This window comes from Anguilla rostrata, chromosome 5 (assembly GCF_018555375.3).
Source record: "Anguilla rostrata isolate EN2019 chromosome 5, ASM1855537v3, whole genome shotgun sequence".
NCBI classification, from domain to species: Eukaryota; Metazoa; Chordata; class Actinopteri; order Anguilliformes; family Anguillidae; genus Anguilla; species Anguilla rostrata.
The window spans coordinates 50,801,705-50,822,185 of NC_057937.1; the positions used below are offsets into that span (position 1 = coordinate 50,801,705).

General features: G+C 41.7%; 1 protein-coding gene and 1 long non-coding RNA gene across 5 annotated transcripts in view; one reads left to right on the top strand and one right to left on the bottom strand.

Annotated features, from left to right (window-relative positions):
• Positions 1-20,481, bottom strand: part of LOC135255587 (homeobox protein aristaless-like 4) — a 33,722-nt gene that overhangs the window by 6,094 nt on the left and 7,147 nt on the right. The window contains exon 2 of the mRNA XM_064336947.1: positions 6,344-6,660. Within this exon, the coding sequence (XP_064193017.1) occupies positions 6,344-6,660 (317 nt within the window). The remainder of the gene's footprint in view (positions 1-6,343; positions 6,661-20,481) is intronic.
• Positions 1-20,481, top strand: part of LOC135255588 (uncharacterized) — a 63,968-nt gene that overhangs the window by 479 nt on the left and 43,008 nt on the right. For all 4 annotated transcript variants that reach the window (XR_010330199.1, XR_010330202.1, XR_010330200.1 and 1 more), the window contains exon 2: positions 13,852-14,040. This is a non-coding gene — a long non-coding RNA (uncharacterized LOC135255588). The remainder of the gene's footprint in view (positions 1-13,851; positions 14,041-20,481) is intronic.

A 20,481-nucleotide genomic window follows, 5' to 3' on the forward strand; every position in this document is an offset into this window, starting at 1 on the left:
CTCAAAAAAACGAGTCATTACGCATTCTGTGAATAATAACAGTAGGAGCCCGTCGGCATCGACATATCTAGACGTATCGGGTTCTGAAACATTGGGAAAAGTTAATCCTTTGAGTTTTCTGACTTTCCTATAAGACCTACGTATTTCTGTCATTCAGTGACTTAACTGCGCCAGGGGTTTCAGTCTTTTATAATTCAGGGACCCCCTCCCTTGTGTACTAGACTGGTGACTTAACACTGGACTTGGACCCGAGGTTAAGTGACTTAACTACTGAGACATAAAAGCAGGTACTTAACAAAGATCATTTCAGACTCTGGAAGTTCATTCCTATTGCTAGCTGCTGCAAACTGGAATGTGTTGTGACCAATGGCTGTACAGATTTTACAAACCTTTAATTCAAATGCCTTTGAAAGGTGTGTGTCGGGGGGAAAGAACGCATCCCTCATGTTTATATTAATGTGTGTCTGTTCAAATTGAGAACACCTGCAGAGCAAGCTCATTGCCCCCCAGCCAACCTTCCTCCACTCAATAGTGAGGTCATCGGTGACAGACAGGGTTAAGCCCTCACTATGATACTGCCTCGGTCAGCTTTCAAATGACTGTAGTGTTATTGCTGTATTTTATCCTTTGCATTGCACAATGCCCTTGGTATGTATAACATAAGAGAAAACACGGTATACATGTTCCTGCATTTAGACAGCAAAATTTAAGAGTCCGTTTAGCATATAACCATCCCTAAGTTTCTCTCTCTCTCCTTATTTGGCAAAACATGTTCATAGGCCTGTCCCTTTGCTGCATCATCCTCTGTCAGTTTGGAAAAGCAGATTGCAAAAGCTCCTGAACTGCATATGCATTCAGCTTCTGGTTCTTTCTACAAAACAGTAAACATTGTCTTGGTCAGGATTCAGTTCCAGTCTCTGGGACACACATCTCTGCCCAGAGAACAACTTCTTTATCTAGACACTCCACACAGCAGCCCGGTTTGCGGTCAGAATAAGGAAGGCAGGGCTCAAAGCTAGAGATTCAATCCTTAAATCACTGGAGCCACAGTTTTCCTGCTGCTTCTGATTCTCATTAACTGTATCAAAGGGAATATAATAGTGTCTCGCTCCTAAGTCCTGCGCATTTATTGATTGTCTTGTTCGTATTTTGGGAAGAAAATGGCCCTCATCAAAAGATGTGGCATTCTCTCTCACTTTCTCTCCCTCCCCCACTCGCTCTCTCTCTCTGTCTCTGTCCCTGTCCCTCTCTCCTCTCTCCCACCCCATTCTCCAATCTCATTTCCTTACAGAATCAGAATGAGAAGTTGATTCTGTAGATGAGTGTTTGCCCAATCAGTTTGCGGTTTTTTGTTAATCATCGATGTTAAAGTTCCCTTTGTATTTTTTCCCTGATTTTTTAAAAACCAGCATGTAGTTGGAATTGGGGTGCAACACTAAAGCTGCTTGTTATATCTGACTCCATGAAAGGAGAAAGCAATCAGAGGGGAGAGGAGGCTGGTGTGCCGGGAAGTGGGTTCAAGAGGGCCCTGGAAAGCAAACGCTAACAGACTGTGAGAGCTCCATTTGCCCGTGTGTCAAGAAGACACCCCCCCCCTGCCTACTGACAGGAATCAAACCATTTTCACACAGGGACAGTGAACCATATTGGCTTTAAACAGTAGTTTTTAGACGTCAATTACATGTCTTTTCATTTTTAAAATGTGATAAACTGATGTAAAAAGAGACGGCAAGTCAGATTGTGTTCAGGCTGGCATCCAATAGTTCACTGATGCCAGAGAGCTCATCTAACCACACATGCAACCTGATACTGGCTTCCTTTGTATTGGCTGAAAATGTGGTAATATTCTTTTTTTTTTTTTGCTCACCTGCAGTTATAACAGTCTTATTTACTTAATTAACCTTAAATTCAAGTGTATATTTCAAAGAGGACAAATCTTAGGCCACCAGTGTTTACTAAGGAGCAAGGTCACTTCCCTGGTGAATAAGCTCATTATACTACATTTTGCGCATAAGGGCTGTAATGGTAGGATTTTCAAGGATGCTCACAGGATGAAGTTCACTTCAGAGAGTGTGAAGCAGCATCATGACTCTGGAGGCATAAGTAGCTCAATTGCCATTTAAATTTGCATGGTGTTTCATATACTCTTCATCTGGGGCTCTACGGCTCAATGAAACGCTCAGCAGAATTGAATTGGGGGTTTAAAGGAAAAATCACCCCCTTCTTATCCCATTCTTCCTCCCTCTCCCCTTCACTCCCTGCTCCCTTCTTCTGTTTCTTATATTCAAATTCAAATTGCCTTTATTGGCATGACAAACACAAGGTATAGTGTATCCCACCAATGCCCCCCCCCCCACCCCCACCCCCCTTTAAACCTGAAAGGGGAAGTTGGGAAATTGGACGGCTAGATGGGGAGAAGTGCTCAAACCAGAGCTTGTTTTCATTTCATGTTTAATTTCCTGACGCCTAAGCCCTCTGGCTCTGTGAGTCTGCCCCCTCCTATCCCGGAGACACCAGACTGGTGCACAGGCTCCTTCTGCTCTCCTCTCTCAAGACTCACAGCTTGGCCGGAGATACGGCCTTTTGAGAGCCGTATCACGCGTTTATCTAAAAAATCCCTCCATCTCTTCCTTCCTCTGTGTCCGTGCGGTTCTCTACAGCACACACACACACACACACAAACGTTCACTTGCCAGCTGAAGAGCTTTGTTTGTTTGCGTCGTTCAGGGCAAACATCTGCAGGGAAGGTGGCTGCGAGCAGAGAAAAATATCTTTTGTGTTCCACACGCGCAGTAGTGACACGGTAATTGGTAAAGATGTTGACAGCTAAAGCAGCTTACGGGCTTATTAGAGAGCTTTTATTTATGTTCCAGCATGGAGAGAGAGAACGCAGGAGCAGGGAAACTCAAGCTGACGGAGCAGAGGGAAAGAGCCACTTTGAAGTTGAGCCACCAAAGATTCGTTCCTCTGGGCTCCAAAGTTCATAATCTGCGTGCCCTGTCACTCAAACTTGGCCTTGCTGCGCCAAGTGGCTAATTCCGCCATGTGTCTCATAGTCCAAATGAATATGTTAATCACATTAGCTATTCACATGTTTACCCAAACGGTGTAGAGATGCATCTTCTGACAAATGCTTTGTGATGTAATACAAACAAGCCTGTGCAATTCCAGGCTATAGTCCAGTAAACAAAAGTAACAAACTAAGTAATTTTAGCTTTACGCTTTCAATTTAAAGATGTAAAAATGTTCTGTCAAACAAAAAACTTTTTTGTTTTGAAACATCAGTAACGTCAAAGGTTGTGGCAATAAACTTTAATTTGTTAATTATTTGGCCTGTGAGCCTTGTAAATGAGATGTCCCCCTTAGTCACAAGCAAAGGATGTGCTTGGCGGAAACCTTTGAAAGCCAACGGACAACAAATAAATCAATGATCTATGGATCCCTTGTGTCTTTTAGCTGTAGGCAGGATCTATGGACCACAGTTGCAAAACAGCATCAGTGTTGTCCTGTCAGAGTTGGCTTTTAATTTAGTTCATGTGGATGACTGGAGGGATCTGTTTGTGCTCAGAATGAATGCAGGTATTTTACTGTAGCTCCTAAAGAAAGCCAGTTGCCCTGTCTCCTGTCTATGTCTTTCTGTAAACTTAGAAATTGAATCTGGCATCTCAAAGTGGTTTTATTCCCAAGCCAAATTATTCTTCCATAAGGGGTTTTTTTTCTTCCCCCCAAACGCTGTGCTCCAAGGCCATCTGAACATAAGAAGGAAGTTTTGAAAAACCCTTGACCTTTGACCTCTCAACTGTGTGTGGAGTGCAAGCAGCAGTGGCAGTGTAGTGTCTCTCCCTCTGAAATTTTCTCGGAATCTGTCCTCCATGGTGGACAGACAGCTCAGGAATGGTAGTCTGGATATTTGCCACTGTGTGTGTAACATGGAAACTTTGCTGTTCGGAAACTGAATTAGGAACAGCTTAAGTAGCAGTGTATGTGCACCCATAAATTAATGTGATAAATCACAATTAAATGGTGTTAGTTTGCAAGTTATTTAAATATCATAATATAATGCTGGAATATAAATGTAAATATTTCGGCCATACAGGAAGAGATAGGTTTGTAGTACTCTCTTTGAAATATCTGAATGCTACAAAAAAATAAATATTTGTGAATAACAAATAGATACTGTGCATATTTTACTCTTTATTATAAACTTTATTTGAGCTCTACTAGCACTAAACATCTTGCTGTATACCCTTCTGGAACAATGAGATGGATGCTCTTCATTGTCACTTATGGGAATGTTAAACATGAACAGTAAACACATTAACAAACATGAACACATGCAATGAAAAACAAAATGCCTCCATGTGACTCTTTAGATGGAGCAGTATTGGTCAGATTATTAATTCCAGAAATTGCTTCCCAGAGCAGAATGGGCTAATGTGGACATGCTGCGGCATTATCAAAGTTTTTATGTAGCATGGGACTCCCCATCAGAAAGAAAAATAAATTTAATGGTTAAAAAAAAGGCAACTCCATCAATGTATGTTCTCAACTTTAACTGCCTCCCACAATGAAATTCCAGAAGTTCTTCTTCACAAACAGTTTAGCAAATTTTGTGATAACTGCAGTGATTGAAAACATATGTGTTGCAGTAAAAAAGAATAACTGTATTTATTTGCAAGTCAGATTTAAGGCCAAACATTGATTGAATCTAATTGAGTTAATTTGTCTGCTCAGGTCCAAATTGAAGTTGTCCTGTAAAATCATTTTCATTAACCTACAAAATGCTGTAAATAAGTGTAAAGCGGAAGGCCCTTTTCATATCACTGCTAAAATGTCTTAAATCTTTTACCAGATCCACAGGGAGTGCTTAGGTAGTAAAAGAACAACTTCAAACAGACACTGGAGCCAGAATGGAGGAGGCCTACTTTCCAAAAATCCAGACTGAATTATAGCCATCGGCTTCCTGCGTTTCATCACAGTGTTCTGTGCCACTGTAACAAACCAAAAAAAGAAATCTAGAGCCATCTTGACCTTTAGAATTTGTCCAGCTTTGTACTGCCTCGGAGTGATACAACACACCAATTATATATTTTTAATGTTTTAATTGAATTCATATCTCAGGACCGACAAGAATGTAATAGAGCTGTACAATTCTTATATTTAACTACATAGAAGTCAGAAGTGTTTTTAAGTGCTAAACAATCCGCAGCATGCGTATCTACATCTTTCAAAAGTTTGGTGGTATTTATGCTTTTTCAAAGATACGGTGGTTCCCCCAAAGTAGCTGCCGGCAAACGGGCATGAGAAATACCGCTCATGTGATGTCACAGGCTGCTTACAGGTGAATTATGTCCAGTGAAACGTGATGCTCTGCCACACTGGACAAATGGCTGCAAATTATGGGGGATAAGAGCAGAGGCAGGGCAGCAAATTCTGCCACCTGCCCTTCAACCCAGGGAGGGGCTCAATCCGTGAGCCCCCCCCCCCCCATTTGTCAATCAGTGCAAGAATGTGCCAATCCCTGAACAAATGGGAACAGGGGGCGGGTGGGAAGGGTCTGTCGGTGGACTGGGTTAAGGGGTTCAGGGGTTCAGGCATGCCCCAGATGAAAGCCTGTCTCTGTGCTATGTTGATGAAACTGTACTCCTCTCGACAGCGCACATGTGAGGACCAGGCCTGGCTCAATCCCCCCCCCCCCACACACACACACACACGGTGCTCACAGATAAATCTCCTCCACCCCCACCAGCGGGGTGATGACATCGGTCCAGAGGTATTTCTATTAGCATGTTGTGAATCTTTCACAGGCCCAGATGTGGGAAGTTAATGTCCAACTCTCCATCTGTCTCTCTTGCAGAGCAGGCAGTGAAACCTCAAAAAATGCATCTACCTAACAGAGTTCACGCACTGCAGTGTCACACGCAAATAGCTAAACACAGGGCCACTCCAAGAAGGAAAATGGTGCGTACAAATTTTAAATGTTGAAATTCAGTTTGATGCAAGGCAGATATCCCTGCTACGAAGTTATATCAATCGACATCACCCTGACAGACATGCCTAATCACCACTGCCCTTCCCTACACACCATCTCATTGGTGCATCCAGTGCTAACACCACGCCAATCAGCTTAGTGTCTTTTAAAGTGGCAGAAACACATTCTGCAACAAAGATCTTCCTAGGAACATCACCGTGCCTGACGGGTGTGACTGCTACGCTTTCCTGCTTTTTAACCAAGCGCATCCCACCGCTGGCCCCACCATGGTAAGCATTAGCCATTATGTCAACCTGTCAGTGCGATGAAAAAAGATGGTCGGCATCCCAAATGGCCGACGGCAGCGCCTACCTGCACGCGGGCCTCGGTCAGGTCGGTGCGCAGGGCTAGCTGCTCGCGGGCGTACACGTCCGGGTAGTGCGTCTTCTGGAACACCTTCTCCAGCTCCTCCAGCTGGTAGCTGGTGAAGGTGGTGCGGTTGCGCCTCTTCTTCCCCTTGTTGCTCTCGCCCTCGCCCTTGTCCAGGGGGCTGGCCAGCTCGGAGCCCGGTTGATCCTGGGGACTCTTCATCCCCCCGGCCTCCTTCACATTGAGGTAGGTGCCATCCATCCCAGCTGGGTCGGTGTTCTGGGGCAACTCTGAGTCTGTCAGCCCAGCACCGTCTTTGGCTGCAGAGAGGAGATATGGAGAGTTTGTCATTATGCTGCCATGGCGCTTCACGCCAAGGGGATTATGGGTAATCATTAGCGTACAAGGGAGTAGGCAAGTGTGTACTTTCATTATTTTTTCCTTATTATTAGTTCAAACCTGCTAGTCTGCACCTCGTTAATTCTGGCCTATGTCCTCCACCCCTTTAGTTTGCAGTGATTAAGGGACAGAATCTTTGCTGACCAGAAAAGCATATTTTTCTTTTTTTTTTGTTGATATGCAACTGTTTGATGTTCAGAGTTGGCAGAAGCAAGCCCATGGTCATTAGTGAACAAAAACTTTGCTGACCAGAAATCCATGTTTTTTGTTTTCTTTTTGGCTATGAGACTATTTGCCAGTGAAAATAAGCAGGAATGAGAGTGTGGTAGCTATAAAACATTCTACCAGACAGCTGTCGGGTTGATTCCCTCTTTTGTGTAAAAAGTGGAAAGGTATTTTCACCTTTTACTCCACTCCAGTGATTTTTTCCCCTACTTTTTCTATATCTGATAATGAGGAAGTAATATTTTCTATAAGAGAGAGAGACTCAGGCCTCTACTTTGCTCTACTCTACTTTTTTGAATCTGGACAAAGACAATGTCATTCCTAGCTCGTATCCGCTGGGTTATGGACTAAAACAAATTAGATCTGAATTAAATAACATTGAAAGATGCCAGTGTGATTAATACCAATCCAGTAAAGGTGCCAGGATTAGCAGATTAGCTGGGTCCTGTGGTTTTCACAGGGAGGGGAGAAGAGAAAAACTGATCTTGGTTACAATGGAGTTATAGCTAACTCCATTGTAAAATACTATGTAAATACATTCAATGATATATAAACCAATACATATCAATGATTTATAAACCAATATATCATCATTATTATTTTAATAATATTATTAGTAATAGTAATAGTGGTAGTAGTACCAGTAGTAGTATTTTTCGCTAAATCATACCGGGAGGGAACCTATTATGATTATTATCTTTGCCCAGGTTGTTCCAGCTGGAACTGCCTGCCACAGAATTATGTGTTTAGGAGGAATAGAGAGATGAGTAGCATTGCACATTAGTATCCAACATGGGTCACTTCCCCCACCTGCTTGCTATGAGGGATAATAAAATAATAAAATCTGGTTTAAACTATACCGGCTATAGTTTCTGATTGACATTTGCAGCATTAGGCTTTTTAAAGAGCTTTTTGTGTTTTGGCTTTTAGCAAGTGCTTTGTAAAATATTCATGGCTATCAATCAAGAGTACAACATGTGAAATTTCAACTCTCAGTTTATTTTCTGGGCCATTTCTCTGCCATGGGGGATCTTGTTGGCACAAAGAATAACTGCAGATTTTCACAATATTGCACAACGTTGAGTTTGTAGTGGAAAAACTTGGTGTGACACTGCTAATAAATTATTTTAAAAATGTGTTATTTAAAAGGCTAATCTGGAATTTGTGTTTTTGGCAAGCTTCAGTCTGTAATATGTTGGTAAACATTGGTAAATTTTCAGTTTTGATGCATTATGGGAACTCTAATATATAAATCATGTTAACTGGTTGTAAACATATTGTTAAATACATTAACTGATTATATATAATTATTTTCAGAAACTAATGGTGGCTTGCATGTAATTCATTTAAGACTTTAAATGGCCATTTAATAAGGGAAGCAACTAGTGTTAGTAACATGCTGTCAGACTTTTGATCCAACTTCAACTCATGATGCAGAACATATTTATGAACAGTTTATTATGAGGATCTGTACTCGCATAAGGCTTGAGCAATAGGCCTTATATTTGCAAGTACTAACATCAATTAATATATACTCAATAAACAATAATAAATATATGAATTAAGGATATATACTTATTTACTAATAGTTTACTAATGGGAGACAAACTATTTATTAAAGGCCCAGTTATAGTTTATAAGTATACCTTAAAATAATGTTACTAAGTTTGGTTGGTGTTACCAAATTTGGGTTTATTTAAATCCACTTTTTCGCAACAAAGGCAGCCATGCTGACAAGACTGACTGTAGATCAGGGGCATTGAGGGCTTCTTATGTGGAGAGTAGAGTACAGGAGGATGTACAATTGGGGTAATACAGCATAGGGGGTTGTGGGGAATGTAGTACCACAATTAAGGAGTTTGAGTACAACAGTTGAGGGGTGTGTGGCACTGTGGCACAAGAGCTGCTCCCCCCCCGTCTCTCTTTCTCTGTATTTAAACAGAGAAGAGAAGATGGAAGTAGAGGCCACCTACTTCTGTAAACAAACAGCCTTAGAAATAAATACACCGGACAGAGAGCCTGGTTCTGGGGACTAACTGCACCCAGTCAAACCTGTGGGTGCCCCGCCCCCCTCTCCCCCGCCTGCATCCCTGTTTGTCTTCACTGCCCGTGGTACGCTCAGGGCCAGTAATGGCTCCCACATTGCCCCCTGGCCTGTGATTGACACATCCTGTTAAACGCGAGGGAACAAACATGAGTGCCCGGGCGTAAATATTTTGAAATCGTTCCTTGCATTCCTACAAAAGAGACACTGTTGAGGGTCAGGTGGGGGCGCAGTGGTCAAAAACACTTGCGTTTACATCCCGTCTCGTTGTTTTTTTTTTTTTGTTTTTTGGTTTTGTTTTTTTTTTGAAGACGTATAAGAAGGGAGGGTGTTTTGACTCCCCTGTGTGTTTATATGCTGTCTGGGAAACTGGGTCTGGCAGTCAGGTTCTGTCTTTCCAGCAGTGTCGCCATGCAGCGAGGCCAGAAACACTGTCAGTCTTCTCTAAGCATCTCAGAGCAACGTATTTCTGTGGGAGTGCTAAAGTGGACAATAGACTTGTGTGTGTATATGGATATCCTAGTACATGGCTGCATTAGTGTTTCCCTGGTTTTGAAAAAACAAAACAAAAACAAAAAAATACAGGCCAGGATTCATACAGTGTCTTGTCCTTAACTTTGACTCATGGTCCTTCAAAAACACAATTTGACCAGTTTGGTATCAGGGGAAAATTTACTTGCCAAACTATGATAGCAAAGACGCAAACATTCAAGAGTTGAGAGAATCAGAAGGGATTCTGGGGGTTTGGGGTTATGATCTGCAGTATTATATCGACAATTATTTTATGCAGACATCTCAGCAGGGAGTAGTCCCATCTGTGAACAGTCAATATTTATCTTACAATATTGAAAACAAATCGCCCTGCCTATTTTAATTTGTTCATTTATTCTTTATGAGTCTCTCGTTCAAAGGGTGAAATAGGTTCTGAGTGGTCTGGATGGATGTGCAATGGTGGCCATGTTGAGCAGACTGACTGTGTGTGGTGCTACGAGTGGAGGGTTCAGCAATGCAGAGGGATGGCCCTGGGCACTGTGGATGAAAGTGAAATGCTTTACCTCCACTGTGGCCAGTATGTTCATTCTGCCAGCAGCCATACCATCCTGTAATGCTATGGTGGGTTTCGTTACTACTGCCTGTGAAAGACTTGCTGCTGGATTTGGTGTTGGTGGGCCAGGAGGGCGGCACTGTTCTTGGAAGAAGTGTAATGTCCAGTACCCCAGAATAGTGATGGGCCATTACACGATAGATGGTGTGACATTAAATCTGAGGTCTTAACTCTCTGTGGACATTAAAGATCCTAATGGTTCTTATCACCGAGTAGATGTATTAAGCCTTACAAGCCACTTTGCAAATGAGCTTTTAGTTCTCTGGTAACGTACCAGGCTGAATAAATCATTCATTTCTGCCATTGGGGTGCTCTTTGTCAAGGTGAAGATTGTTCAGATTGTCCTTACATGAACATGGCCATCTCCCTTCTTTTTTGAGTTTTTGTAGAGGATATGTTTTACAGCGCTTGGAAGTAGATACTAAACTCTTAAATCCCTGCCGTAAAAGTCTTATGATGTCCGTGTGTTTTCATTTAGAGGAATTTCCACTACAACAATATATTGAAACAAAGCCATTGTTCAGTTTTTTTGAACTCCAAAGCCAAGATCCTCTGCATCATCTGCAATTATCGTACTGACAGGGGACCAGGAATCTAGAGTACATTGTCTGTCCTGGGCCTCCTTTACACCTCCAAAAGTCAAACCTATCTGCACTGAAGCAGTTGCTTTGGGACTATAGCTGAATCGCTTGGCTGAAACGCTTGACCCACCCTGACCAAAGCTTGTTAGCCACAGTGCCTCAGTTGTTTGTGATTATGGTCTTGCCCTTATTGCAACATTTCCATCTCCACTGTGAGCGCCTTGAACTTCAGACAGTCTGCCAGTTCGACTGTCCCTGTTTTATCTTTTTTTTTTCTTTCAGATATTCAATCTAATGGCCCATTTTGAGCCAAGTAATATGCTGTTATCAAGAGGTCCCTCAGAATATGGATTCTCTCATAATTTCGAGTTCACCGATAGGTGAGGAGCAGGCTGAGATTAATCCAGAGGACTAATTGGCGGTTTAACCCTAAATGTGTTCACACCTGGCCACAAAGTGAAAGCATGGCTTGTAAAATGGTTTAACTGCATCTATATTTTTTCCCTGGCACCAAATAGAATCTCTTCGAGGGGCTTTCCCTGGATTGCAGATTTATTTTTTGCTGTAAGGGCAGTAAGGGCAGCCACAGTTTCTGGAGCCTGAATGTCTGTCTTGGTCTTTATAATTTTACTGTTGGAAAACTTTGCACTGTGTATATACCGTATATTCGTGCATCATTTTTGCTTCAAATGTGCAAAAAGAACAATCCATGATAAACCATCTGTTTCAGCAGTGATGATAGACTTAAGAGGAACCATGACAATTGTTAAGATTCTGTTGGTTAATGTCAAACCAACAGAATTGAATTGTTGATATTTCTCACAGCAAAACATTTACTGTCAATTCAGCTCTGATATAGAGCACAAATCTGTGAAATTCAAGCACTGACTGGAATTAACACAGTAAAATGTCCAACAACAAGTTAATTAACTTTTGACATTTTTATTGTGCAGTGAACATTTTACAATTAATTCCTCTGAGTATCAAATTTTAACCTTCTTGTTGTCCTTGGGGTCAAAAATGTCTCTTTCTGAACTTAACAGCAGTCAAAAACCCCAAAACTTAATTTTTAAGCATGACATTGGATTGCTTTTCCTGGAGTGACCCTACCAACAGAAAATGTTCATCATTGGCCTTTTTTTATATTTTTGTAAATGTAGCCTATACCATCCGGGTGCAAGAATTGATTTGTTTGTTTGATTCTTTCTTTTTTGACCCTGCATAATCAATGTTAACCACCACACACCTATTACAGCAAAAAAAAAGTGGTGTAGACTGAAGACATGACGTTCCTGGACTGTGAAGTAGGAATAGTTATTCACCAATTTATTGATGAGTGACAGGTTGTTTCTACATGAAAAATATTTATTTAGGGTCGGAAATGGGTCATTTTTGACGCTGTGGACATGGGGTGCTTTTTTTAGAAAGCCGTGAACGATCTGGTGTAAGAACCCGTGTTGTTCCTGGATTGTGAGATGTCAGCACCAGTCTCCTCACGTTAGCGAGGGTCAGATCCTCTCTAGAGGCAGCGGGTTTCATCACCGCCGAAAAGCGAGAAACATCAAAGTGTAATTTAACTGGCTGTTAAGCGGCAGGGCGTCCCCTCTGCTTTTTAACGGAATGTGATCGGAGGGGTCAGGGAGAAGCAACTAAAAGAAACACTATAAATTAGCTACCACAGAGGCCCTGTGAAGGGTCGATAACCAAATACTCCACAAGAGGAAAAAATACTAGGAAACACTGGGCAATTAAAAATACATACATAACATTATATTGCATTGTCTCTTTTTTCCTTTTTTGTTTATTTATACTTGATGCAGGGAACTAAATTTACTTAAAGAGAGTTTGCTTCACCTTGAGGCATTTATTAGCCTTTTACATTGTTGTATGTAAAAATGCTAATAAATGTTCAGCCCATCAGAAGGCTGGCAAAAATGTGTACCTTTTTCACTCTGTCATCACAGTTACGCAGGATTCGACTGGCAGACTGACAGCTGTGCAGACAGGAGACGCGCAGTTCAGTGTAGGAGGTGTGCAGACTCCATGACTGGCAGGCTCAGATACGGACTCTGCCACGGCCAGATTTCACTATGAGACCCTGACACAGTTCGATCATTTTTATTGCAGATTCTGAGCATGATGCTACAAGATGTGTTTTTTTGTGTGTGGAGATTATTAGCAGGCTTTCTCTGACAGGGCATTTTTAAAACCGGAGTGTACGACCGACTCAAAACCAGAGCACATTTTTGGTGAGAAGGCAGATGTACGAGATGAGGTGTTGAAGGCAGCAGAGCTGTTTTCCTGGCTCTGGAGGTTTGGTGTGTGGAGGAGTCTGAACTTGGCTGGGTAGCACAGGCTAAAGGGTACCATTCCTTTCTTCTGCATGAAATGTTCCAGACTATTCCTTTCCAAACATAAGGTACCTGCAGTATAATAATACACCAGTTCTAAAGCAAATTTTAATTGCGCTCATTTTCAGCAGTCACAAACCTTAGTCGTTGTGAAATCAAGTCCACCGCCCTCCCCTCTAAATGAAATGTCATGTCGCCCCTTCATACAAGTGATGCTGGGGCTGGGCCGGTCTGAAAGCAACTGAAACACCTTTCTGAAAAGCACCAGTCCTGCAGGTTTGAGTCCTCTGTGGTGGTCATAGCATGAGGTCTGCCCAAGGTAATGGGATGATGTTCTCTCAATTCTCACACAAACTATTACATTCCAAGTATTCATTTGGCAGGTGCTTTTGGCCAAAGTAATAAACTTAAAATGTAAATGTAATTACAGCAACAAAAAATAGGCTAACCCCAAAAACCAAAGCAGAGAAAATGGCACTATAGATGTTAAGTACAAAGTTGAAAGAACTAATTTGAATCAAGCATAAGTGCAACACACTTGAAACAATGTTCTTAACACTAAGAAATACTGAAATAAAAAAAGGATCTGAAAATATAATACATACACAATTAAAATGAAACTATGGTTGCTGTAAACATTTGTAAGCTTGAGTTCAAGATTAATAAACAGCTGTGAATAGGAATTGGTCTAATATCCAATACCACCTTAAAAATATCAGCATCAGGCAACATTTACGAGGATTGTGAGGTACCTGCGGCAGATAAAACAACACAGCGTTGTCTTTTTTCTTTTCCCCCCTTTTAAGAAGACCGATAGGTGCCTTTGTGGATGCAGAGAGGGCAGACAGCTCGGGGAGCAGAAGATTTACTCCTGCGGCCGGTGGAAGAATGCGAATGCAGTGGGAAACTATGAGAGCATTTCCTCAAAGCCGCGGCTGCTGATAAATCTGCTCCCACGTGACACTTCGGTATTTCTCACAGGTCCTGGAGCCCCGGTGAGTTTTCCATCTACCCAAGAGCAGAGGTTGTGTGTGTGTGTGTCTGTTTGTGTGGGTATGTCTGTGTGTGTGTGTGTGTGTGTGCGTGTGCGTGTGTGTATGTGATTAAAAATATAGAAACCCCTATGTGCAGATAGACACCCAACTGCTTTTCAAATACAAAGTAACAAATGGCCTGTCTGACGCTACACTGGTGATTGTGGGCAGAATGAGTTGAGATCTGGAACATGCAGCACTGTAACCAATCCTGTTAAAACTAAGGCGTTGGCCTCCGTTAACACATTCACAGATACATCGGCGGAGTTAGTAGCACCGCGTGCCTAAGCAGGCGGGGAAAGAGTCAGCTCTGTGATTGCGCAATTACAATCATCTGGAACCGAGGGGGAAGCTTGTTACAACATCCTGTAATCCTGAAACTTAAATCTCAAGTCTTTTTCTTCTTTTTTTTTTTGTTTAGCAATGGGAGTTGAAGCTATCCACTTCCTTCAACAGGTGAAGTCTCAGAGTTTTTTGAAGCTCTAGTCCATTTGAAATTAGTTATATAAGCAGCACTGGGATAATGATGTCTGCGTAGTTCCTAATTGAGGAGTAGAATACTCTTTGAGACTTGCTATCCTTTTTAAATGAACTTTTTTCCCCTCATTTTCCTTTCTTTCCGAATTTTTAACAGTCTTAACTGTAACATGCCCATTACTGTAATGTCAGTGTAACACTCCCATCACAGTTTGCAGGCTTAGCTTCCAAGTTGCTTACAGTAGCACTTGCATATTTGCAATATTTCTGCTGAGTAAAAATTGGCACTATAGCTAATGTACAATGCTCTGTGGGACTACCACCCAAAGTTCACTCTGGCACTGGCATACTCACAATTAAATCTGGCGTGTGGAGCGTTCTTATGAATAAGTGCTTTACACCTTCACCCACACTTTTGCAATGCATTCTCCTTTTGATGAAGGTTTGGCTTTATGTATGAGGCAAGCAGTGGCCATATCACACAGTTGGGCAGATTGACCTAGATGTAAATGGGGGCACCAAATCCTATGCAAATTCGGTAAGACGAGACAGCCCTTGTAAATAACTTGCTAAAATGGCACCTTTGCTCCCCCATCATTGGCCGCAGGGTCAGCCTGTTTTATATTAGCTTCTGCTTGTGTTAAGGTGACTGAAATCAGATTACAGTTAAGATGAAATAACTGTGTTAAGCTAATGATGGGTGAATATAGACAACCAGGACATCCACTCGGGTTGGAAACCAGACACCAAAGAGCCCTCTAAACAACGAGCAGATACTGGAAACCCCTCGTCCTGTGTGTTTGAATGCAGCCCACCTTCAAACTCTGTGAAAAAGGCAAGATATTTGACATGGCATTCCCGCAGCTTGGAGACAAATTCATCATAACCAAAGCAAGGCCAGGCTAAAAGCCAAAGGCATACTATGCAGGATTTTTACCTTGAAAATATTGCAAAATAACCATGGTATGGTATAACCACGGTATATCTATGATGCTCTGACAATATCTGGCTTTATGCACTTTCCCTGAATTTGTGCACCATTACCTGTTGCACTCTTTTTGAAAGAGCCTGTGTTTTGAGATTGGATCTCAGTGGAGTGTTTGTTGCTAGCTAGATAGTCACTGCAATGGCCCAGATACAGCAAAGCAAAAAGACAAGCCATCAGGGCTTGTTCAAGAACTAGAGTTAACCTTGGAATTACTTTTCCTCAGTGGCATCAGCTGAAGTTCACAAAGGGGATGAACATAAACTTTGCTTGACTGTCCCAAGACTGAAGCGGCGGCATGCTTGAGGACCATGTGTGATTCAGACCCAGTCAGGGTCAGTAGCTCACTGCTCAAAGCTAGTGTGTGCTTCTGGTCCAATATGGGCTGATAGCTTGTTGCATGAGGGCCATGTGTGGTTCTGACCTGGTCTGGGCCGTTGGCTTGATGCCCAAGGTCTGTGTGTGGTTCTGACCCAGTCCAGGCCAGTCGATCATTGCTCAAGGTCTGAGTGTGGTTCTGACCGAGTCTGAGCCATTGGCTCATTGAATGAGGCCCAAGTGTGGTTCTTACCTAGTCTGGGCCAGTGGTTCATTGCTCGAGGGCCGTGTGTTGTTCTAACCTGATCTGGGCCATTGGCTTTTTGCTACGGCCCTGTCTGACCCAGAGGCTCATCCCTTTGTTAGTTTTTGGAATGTTTTTGGAATGTTTTTCCTGAGCTGGGCACAGGCAGAAATCCTCCTGTGGTTTCTCAGGCCGGAGTTTGATGCAGAGGTCAAGAACACACACTCACTGCTTGCGTGCTCTGTTTTCAGTGTATAGAAGACTGTCTCAGGGGAAAGTCTTTTCCCAGTCTTTATTCTGTCTTTTTTTCTAATGATTACATGAAATACCATATAAATCAGAAGAATGCCCTTGTGTCCACCTACATTGTATGTCACTCTCGATAGGAGTGTTTGTTTAATAGGTGATGAGATGTTCTTTTGAATGGGTTTGGTTGGGTGGGTTGTCTCAATCAATATATTGTTCTATGGCTTACTTTTGCTGCTCATGCACAAGAAACACAAAAGCTCTCAGGATCATACAGAAAGGCTTTGTCCACACAGCATTTAGACAAACCACTTTGATAAAATAATGGCTCAGATTTGTTCATTGCACGTGAACCAAACAGAGATGCAACAGACACAAACATGCACACACAAACACGTCTCATGTTCAAATTCACATTGCATTCCGAAAAAGAATGTTTCAGTGAAGCAAATCGTTCGACATTCCAATATGGAACAGTGCTTCCAAGTGTACTTTTACTGTTATTAACAGCTTTGGTCTAAGTCCAAAAGGGGAGGAGCCCATGCCTGAACAAGTGACCTCACTGTGTCACATGCTTTGGCACTAAATGTGTAATATTGTGTTGCATGCTGCTGCACAAAGTCTCAATGTGTTGGCCATTGCCTTAGTGTGTCTAGGTGCCCAGCATAGGCTGCCATGTTACAGATACTGAAAGGGCACGGCACTGATATCTGAGATGGCATTTTCCACATCTATGAACTCTGCATGAGTTGACTGACTTCCTCATGGATGAGTGGTGTTGTATTGCTCCAGCAGATCTACAGGTAGACTCTATGGCATACAGGTAGACTAGAGGTATACAGGTAGACTGTCCCATGTGGTGTCTCACCCCCCTATTAAGTGACTTAACATTGGGGTTTCCAATTCTTAAGTGAGTTCAGCGTGTCATTAATAGTTGTATTTATTAATTGAATTACATTAGTATGAACTAGAATCGAGGGCTTCACCACACATCAGTTATGGGATTAGACCATATTTGTCATGTAGGTAAGCATGGATGGAACTGGTCTGTATGCTGAGTATCAACATAAACCAAATCTACTTCCTGAAAGAATTATTAACGTCTGACAGCTGTAAGGTTTGACTGCTGTTGGCTTAGACTATTTGTTGTTTCTTAGCAGTTGGTGTGCTTATGAGATGAATGGCCTTGGTTTTGACATGCTCATTTTTGTTTTAAAAAAATCATGCAGTACATGAGGCAGGCCCATGTAGTGAGGCAGGATTTATGAAAACAGCCACACACACGCAACAAACACCTGCAGTTTGCACCCTGTGCGTCAAGCATCGCGTACGGACCTCCTCAATCATCCAAAACTCAACCTAAACCAAACACCACACCGCTGACTGCTGGTGTATTTGTACGGGACATGCACAGAACAAGGTTACACAAACCAGTCACCTCTTGTTGACTCAGGAACTCCCTGTTGCTTGGCGGGGCACTTCTTTGAAAGCACAAAACGGTGGAATACATCCGACTTGTATTAATGAGGAGGGAGGGTCCTCCAATGAGTTCAATGGCTAATTTAGCTCACTGCTAAAGGACCAGTCAGAATCTGGGGAGTTCACAAAGACCTGTCTGTCATCACAGACTGTCATGGATATGGTACCCAACGTCAGAGTTCATTGGTGATTATTCTCTGGCATTGGCTACCGTATGCATGACCGTTTCTGGTGATGCACTCTGTCCTATTCCGATCAGCTGGGGGCTCTGGAATTCTTATTTTAAGGTAGCTGTCTTTGTTTTCTGTCACGTATGACATTGTGCATAACAAAGTAGTGGTTTGGGAATTTGGGATCTTACCTCAAGTTAATTCAAATCCCAGGTGAGGATTCATTTTAAATTGCTTTATTGAAAATCCATCTGTTGAAATGGATAGCATTTAAAGAGGTATGCTGTGCTAGTAGCATTGGATAAGAGCATCTGCTAAGCAAATTAATAATGCAATGTAAAATTTTGCAAGCCGGTGTGGTTTCCTAGTAACAGTTGCTGACAAGTGTAATGTTGTTCTCAATTCAGCAGTTTAAAATCAGAAGAAACCCTTTCATTTACAATCCTGAACGGCTTCATGTCAGATATAATATATTTTTTTCTTTGTACAGTCATCAGTCATTTACTGATTTACCATGGATGGGATTAATCCATCAACCATGTTTTTTTTTTTTTACCTTTTACTGTTCTTTTAAAAGTTAGCTACTTAAGCCTGCCCCATCATTGCATACTGTTATGTTTCATAAAGCTTTGTAATGCTTCATAATGACTTGCTTTTGGTTTTTGTACCTACCCTTCTGACAACCAGCTTAGAGGTTGCGAGTTTTGCATTGTCAAGGGGAAATAAAAGGGGTTCGTCTGTATTGTATAACTATTTTCCTTCAGTTTGACACTAACAAATAATGTTTATTGCATAATTTACTTTTTACAATGGAAGACTTTATCACTTGTATTACAGCCCGTTTTTGTATCAGTGCTGTTGTTCATCTAACCATGCATGCTGGCTTCTAGATAGTTCAGTGTCACTGAGCGCTTAATTAGGAAGACCTATGCGAGAGAAAAACCACAACTTCCCTTTTCCCTTTCAGAGAGTAATCAGATCAGTCAATAAGGGATATTGTTCTACATTCTTGGCCATTATATTGTTGGTTTGCTTTGGTTTATTTATTTATTTTTTATTTTTTTAAACTAGTAAAGCTTCTTCAACGTGAGTAGACTCTGAGATGTAATACAAGGGTCAGTGGCAAGTTCAAGTCAACACAGAAATCTCCCAAAGCAGCACTGGGCATTATCTTCAAAGGGCTGCAAGGTCTTAGTGGGAAATAAAGCAAAGACTCTGATGACTTCAGGAATTTCAGTGTACCTGCTGGAGGCTGATTGAAGTAATAACTCAGAATGCCCCGATGGAGTTTTTCTGCTAAGGATGTCAGACAAAAATTAGCAGATGAGTAATGTGGCAGTTTATTTAAAATGTAATATTCCTAATAAGTCTAAGTGTTGCTCATTTGAGTGTTGGGGTGTATGGCCTTATGTAGCCACATCTGGCACATCTGGCTGGACACTGCCTACACTGAAATGGTGTGATATCTCATCGAAAATACGCAGCATATGTTTGGTTACCCACTTCCACAAACAGCTGTTGAGGGTTTGTAATGTGTGGCACAAATGGCAAATTCTCTTTGGATTTAAAATAATGCAAATAATATACAACAATATGGTGAGAAAATGCAGGTGGCTAAACTTTAAACACTGGCAAGGCCTTGTTTTTCAAGAAAATAACTGCTTTTCATGTGTTCCAAACAAGGTGTGACCTGGACACCTACCCACTGGCTGAATGTCACATAGTTCTCTTTTGTAGAGAGTATGAAACTGTTTGCTTCATTCATATTTTACAGGTTTTGAATATGGAAATTGTGTTTCCAAATTCAGACAGATTCCTCTCTGCTGCTGAAAAATAAGCTTTCTATTTGAAATATATAATGTAAACTCCTTGAATACCAGTATAACCTTAAGCTTTAATGAAGACAGAGCCCAGGCCATTCTCTGAGACAGTATCCAATGGCATTGGATGCGCCTGCAATGCCATTGGATATTCCATAATGCCTACGCACACGCACGCATGCACATACTGTATACTGTCTGTCACAATGGCGTATGCACACAAACATGCTGATCAGAAACTGTTCCCCCATGTGAAATGTTAGCACTACCCCCTGAACCATGTTCCGAATTTTTGCTCAAATTAATTCATTGCATTTCTTGTTTTGCTGTATTTCAGCTGCTTAAGCTTTGATATTTTGCAAAAAAAAGGTTTTTTTGGTGTGTGTGATTTGGACCTGCTCTTTATACTAGACTCCATCTTGCATTACAAATTGGTGCATTCTCTTATTTAAACATACAGCCGTGGGCCTACTTGCCGTTGGTAAAGTTTTTTTTATTATGACAAACATTTGCTATTATTAGGCTATGCTGTACAAAAATATTTCCAGAAAAAAAAGAGAATGTCATTTGATATTCTGTTAATTGTGGAATGTCAGAGTTAGCAGACTGTGGTCTACCCGGTTTACAGTGCGTGAACGTGTATAAAACGAGAGGAGGGGACAA